At 36.5% G+C, this 6,097-nt stretch overlaps 1 protein-coding gene across 1 annotated transcript in view; it reads right to left on the reverse strand.

The window, feature by feature from the left end:
- The window catches only part of cdk1 (cyclin-dependent kinase 1), a 28,226-nt gene extending 22,471 nt beyond the window's left edge, over nucleotides 1-5,755 (reverse strand). Inside the window, exons 1-2 of the mRNA XM_028795391.2 lie at nucleotides 5,647-5,755; nucleotides 4,803-4,854 (exon numbers count right to left, since the gene is read on the reverse strand). Coding sequence (XP_028651224.2) covers nucleotides 4,803-4,839 — 37 coding nt within the window. The 5' untranslated portion in view covers nucleotides 4,840-4,854; nucleotides 5,647-5,755. The remainder of the gene's footprint in view (nucleotides 1-4,802; nucleotides 4,855-5,646) is intronic.
- Between the last annotated feature and the right edge of the window lie 342 nt (nucleotides 5,756-6,097).

Raw genomic sequence — 6,097 nt, forward strand, 5'->3', positions numbered from 1 at the left:
TCCAGCACAACTTGAAACATGCCATGCCAATTATTAGGAATGATACCATCACAGACATCAACAGTACTGGCCACAGGTTCACTTTATTATTCTGTAACAATCTGGAGTGTTTCCAGAAAGACAAATATGAACATTTCATTAGTAAATTATTGACAAATCTTTTGCTTTTCCCAGCAATATATTGTGGGGTGTTTGGCAGGGGATAGTCTAAGTCTGGATTATACCTTTTACATCATACCACTACAGTAAATTAGTGTTGGCAATAAATTCAGACAATGGAGAAAAACCAGCCACCTAAAATCTGCGCCAGGTTTTCCTGCACATCCCCAATAAAAATTAATGGATTTGATGCAGATGAACAAAAGCATGACTAGGAATTTAAATTTGGTTGTAAAATAATTGATGTCTTTACTTACAGAAGCTGGTATGCACCGCCATTTTTGTCTCCTGTTACATGAGTGGCAACACATTCAAGAACCCAACTGTCTCATTGGTTTAGTATGACGAGTTTGAGTTACATGTCCAAACAATGTACAAACTTAATGGACATTCTTTGTGCTAGCATGGACTTTCCTCCCACATTGCAAAACATGCATGTTAGATTATCTGAAGATTTCAAAATGGCCCCCCACAGTATGATCGCAGGTATGTGCAGGAGTAGGCCATGTGATGGCCAGATGTCCAGCCCAGTACCATTTCCTTCTTTACATTCAGTGCTGCAAAGACAGATCTTAGCCATTCACAGCACTGTACTGAATTAATAAGGTCTGAGGAAACACGATAAGACAGTGAATACAAAGTACACACCTAACTTTATGATTGCTGATCCAGGCCAGCATTGTACAAGAGGACCTTATTTGATGTTTTCACCTGAAGTGTAAATTTGTCTAGGGCTTCCTTTATATACTTCATTCATATGCGCAGAACAGAGCATTGGCTTGCTAAGATCTTTCTGATCCTGGTATATACTGTAAGCATACATAAATGTACCTTTAATACATTTATAACAATATATAGTTAGACATTGAAAATTTGTTGAACTGTAGCCCAATTTGAGCTTGTTGGAACAAGGCTTTAATGTTTTTGAAAGTACCTGGAATGCAGTTCTGGAATGGCAATGCAGGGAAATTTACTAATGTTATGATAATACATATGCATCTTGCAGCTATTTGGAAAACTTCCTCTGCAATACGAGGACTTTCAGGTGCAAATGAAAGAGCTTAAACATGCAGCATGTGGAAGTCAATCAGTTTATTCTGGGATGCATCACAGATAGTTAATACCACCTATGCTTTGGCATAGCCTGAAATACATGTTTGGCCAGGCATTTTGCCCTCCTGATGAGTTGGCAGGCACCCGAACTGTGTATAATGGCAGCGGAATAAAGAAAGAAGGTAATTGATGACGTTTGCAATCCTTGTTCATACAGGCCCCATTCCTTGAACAGCACTGCACACACAAGAGACTCAAACTGATATTGCTTAAGAAGACAGTTCTATTTTCAAATAATGTCTTCAAACATTTACCATATAATGGTCAGTGCTGAAGATTCTGCTTTCTGAAATAGGTGTGCTGCATCAGTTTGGTGCCTCAATGGCAAGATAAGCCCATGTAAGGGTTATTTAACTTGCATTTTGTCTTTTTAATGTTGTACCAATCTTTTAAAACTGGAAGTACAGAGTCCAGTAAACTAAAAGAGAAGCATGTCTCAAGCATTGTGCATGTAAGGACAAGTGTATTTTGCAAAAGTATTAGAATTTTATGCAGCATTTTTTCCAGTTTTGCATTGGCAGATACCCAGACAGATTGCTCGCAAATGACACTGAGCTGGGAGAAAGATAATTAAACAAAATACACTAGGATGTTGAACTGATCACCTTAATATCTACAGAACTAAGAAAGGCATCCTAATATGCTACAACTTTATAAACCCGAGTGCTACCGATTTTCTAATTTTAATATGTTGTAACAGGCTACAATATTGCGGCTAAACTGTTTTCTGTTTAGGACACAATTACTTTCGAATGTCCATTTTGCATTGTAGCAGAATGAAAGTAATAAAAAAACAACTCCGATTTTGTATATTGATGCCCTATTGCAGTATTCAAAGAATTTCTGTTTTAAAACTCAATGATAGAGTTTTCTATTTTACTAAAGGAAGCTAACTTGAAGACGTCGGTCATGGATTTCATCTCATGTTCACTCTGGCATATATGTTGTAAATATGTTAGTGAAAAAGGTCCACCTGCATAGGCAACACCAGTGACTTTTACACTACCATCTAATGACAAAAGTACCTACAGTGTTTATTATAGCGTTTTCCCTACACCTTACAACATAAATCATGAGGCAAACAAGAGCTAAATTTTATAGTGACTTTTTTTTAGGCGCGTACTGGCCCACACCGTCCGTTTTTGTTTAGGAAATTCAGAACTGGCCATAGCATTAACATAACATTTTTGAGAGCTTTCTCGTAAGCACCATTACAAAACACAAAGGGAGAAAAGTCCATTTTACCTTAGTCTTAGTTTTTGATTTGTATTTAGTGTGAGTGACTTGTAGCTTGCTTTCAAAATAAAGAATACAAATTTTTTTTTTTTAATCCCTTATTTCTCACACTGCCATATAGGGGAGAACTGGCCATCCTTAACCAAGTGAGGATGTCGCTCTAATCTTTGCAAGCTGCCTTTTTTCCTCCTTAATTACCGTGTTAGATGTGAATTTACACCTCTCTACAGCTACACAATTTGTGTGAGGGAGAATAAAAAAAAAAAAAAAAAAAAGTGTATTATATATAAAAACACAAATCACTGCAACAGGAGACCCGTTAACTTTAATTGTATTTACTGCTTGTGCAAATATCAACTGGCCAAAACATTCTAATAGATTTTCAAAATTACTATAAAAGGTATCATTAACAGTGTAGTGAAATGTCACTTTATTTTAATTCTATCAGATGCAAAACAGGAGTCTATTAAACAAAATGCATTCCTGCTATCACACAAGAAAGTTCATCTGTGTATTCCCTGTCTGTTGCACTCCACAACGAGGAATTCAATGGGGATTAAAGGGAATTTGACTTTATTTTGAGGGAGATTGTTACCGTGTTAATAGTTATAGCTTAATCGTGCAGTTGTCTGCTCCTCAGCAGTACATCCAGACCCAAATTAATATTACACTCTCTCCTTCTACTTTGATGTCTCTAACAGGGCTGACCGATTACCTCAAAACCATGCCTCATACACCAAATAATAGTAACATCATTGAAGTGTTAGGATTGAGGAAAGTTGAATCCATTATAAAATATGAAAACAACACACACACAAAATAAAAATGCACTGTTTATAGATATGTAAATACTTTTTAGTCAGCTTTTCTGATAATCTACAGTGAACCGAGACCCCTATTCACAGCTGGGTCCTGCCTTGCACCGAATGCAGCCACAGCCAAGACAGAACCCACCAACAATGCTGAATTAGGTCAAGAAGATCGGAGAATGTTAGTGTAGACCATTCCTATTTCTAAACAAAATCCATTTATAGATTAAAATATTAAGTCTCACAAATTGCACTTCTTTTAAGCAGTCTGACTGCACACTTAAGCATAATGTAACAGTGTAAAGATACAGAACTGTGTTATACCCATTCCCTTTTCTCTCCCAGTTTTCAAACCACGTTTAAGTAAAGGACCACGGACACAAACTAATTTTCCTCTGGAACCAAGAGGTAGATGGCTCGCTGTAACCCTTTCATTTGTGCACTCCAGCTACAACTCTGTTCCCACTAAAGTCGCTAATTTTCCCTGCTATCTAGAAACACCACATGCTAAAACAAATTTTATTAATTTAATTCTTGTTTTAGTTTGGCTTCAACTGGCTTTTTAATCATTTTGATTTCCAAGGAGAAATGTGTGCACTACCATTAAAACAGCTTCATAAATAAGAACAGTATAAGCAAATACATTCCCACATGGAGTTTGCATTTTTCCCCTCAGTCTGCATGGGTTTCTTCCAGGTGTTCCAGTTTCCTCTAATAGTTCAAAGACAAGCAGACTGGGTGAATTGGCCCTAGTGTGTGTGTTCACTCTGTGACAGTCCAGATGTTATTCCAGCCTTGCCTTCAGTGCTTGCTGGGATATGCTCCAGCTGCCCCATGACCCTGCCCCAGATAAGGGAGTAAGTAAGATGGATGGATAAACAAATAGTGTTTAGTTGAAAAGTTACATTTAAAAAATTAAGAGAGAATTGATGCTAAAAATGCAAACAACTCCCATAAATGTAATATAAATTATCTACAACAAATACAACCATGAAAGGAAAAAAATGATTTTGGCAGAGATCCTATTAAATTGAAAGAAATATGGAAAGCAAACTAGGGGCACTATAATTAAAATCCAGTTTACAAATAACTGATAACCTGGTTTAAGAATAATCATTAATCTGGTTACTGTTGCACTAGCTTACTGGCATTAGCACCAAGCACTCAAATGCTTTTAAAATGGTGATAGGAGGACCAAAACAAACTATGATGAAACAAAGTCCATTTTTAATCCTGTACATTTTACCTAAATGTATACACCGATTTTTTTTGTTTTTGTTAAATAGCAAGTGACAAACAGCACTGACATTTACACAAAGCAGCATAACATGGTAGCTGTGGCATCTGGATCTTCTACCATGCAAAGTGTAAATCAGGCACTAATCACCTTACCTATATTAAAGGAACACTGATTAACCACACCTATCCTCAAAAGCTACTTACAACAAACTATTTCCAGGTGCATGCAACATAAAGCACACTTACCTTCTCCAATCTTTTCGATCTTGACATATTCATCCATTCTGGTTTATACAATCTGAAACATGATCAAAACTTTAAGTACTCATACTTTTACAGATGAAAAAAATATATATAAACGACCTACTTAACGGTTAATCAAAGGATAAAAAACAGGAAATGCTATTAAGTAAAAGGGTGACTATAGGCCCGACAAACTTAAAACACGTTGAAATGTTTAATTAAATCACATTTATGATGATGAAAATGGATTTTATTGATCTATGAAGGTTCAACCAGGATGACAAGGGCTAACAATTTTTTTTCTCGCTAGTAACATACGATTTGTGAGATAGCACTTTTGCTGATATAAAAGACCGAATGCCAATTTTCTTCGGACCGCGTGCGAAGACGTTTAAGAGAACTGGATGTATACTCACATAGTAAGCTTAACTTTAATAACTGACATGTATGACTGTGAACGGGCGATACAGATCACCCGGTCAGAGTTACAAATATCAGAGATGTTTAGAACTACACTCCTTTAAGATCTAATGAGCGAGAACAACAGGGGCCTGACAGGCCCTCGCAAAAACATAACATATCTTTCAGAAGTAAAATTGTACTTGTGTAGACTACCTTTACCAACGGCACTATAGACGCAAAATCTAAACTACAAGAGCCTGCAAATTAGAGAGATCTGAGAATAAAAGGAATATAGTTACTTAATCCGACTACCAGCATTTCGAAATATTATTTAAAACGTAGGGTCGTGTGTATTAGCTTCAGAAAATTAGATATAAAAGTACGCTATTAACAGTACATACTTAAGCAGAAAGAAAAGAGAAAACTTGTTCTATGATTTAAATACCTTTAACTTCCTCCGCGTCGGAGTTTCCTGCAGTCCCTTTACAACTACCCTTCAATACTGCAGTCTTTCAAAAGTGGCCGCGCTAGTGCAGTTCAAATCTAAGCAATCCTGGATCGCGATTATTTTCAAAGCAGCCAATCAAAGAAGAGAGGAGGTGGCGCGGGAGAATACTCGGTAAGGGCGGTTCAAAAAAGAAGTCATGTGGCAATGTGAACCAAAAAAAGTTACTGAATATGGATATAAATCCATTCAGCTTTTTATTTTTGCGGGGGCGCGTTTTAATTTCATTGATTTTAGAAATTCATTCTGCTTATTGCAGAAATAACGGTGGGGATAATGACAACTATACAAAAAAAGAGAAATTCTAGAAGTAAAACATTTTCATAAATATTTACATCAGAAGTATTGTCACATGTGAGGACCATTTAACCAAAAAAGCTCGACCATTCTG

The sequence above is a fragment of the Erpetoichthys calabaricus genome, chromosome 2 (assembly GCF_900747795.2).
Source record: "Erpetoichthys calabaricus chromosome 2, fErpCal1.3, whole genome shotgun sequence".
Lineage (NCBI taxonomy): Eukaryota > Metazoa > Chordata > Cladistia > Polypteriformes > Polypteridae > Erpetoichthys > Erpetoichthys calabaricus.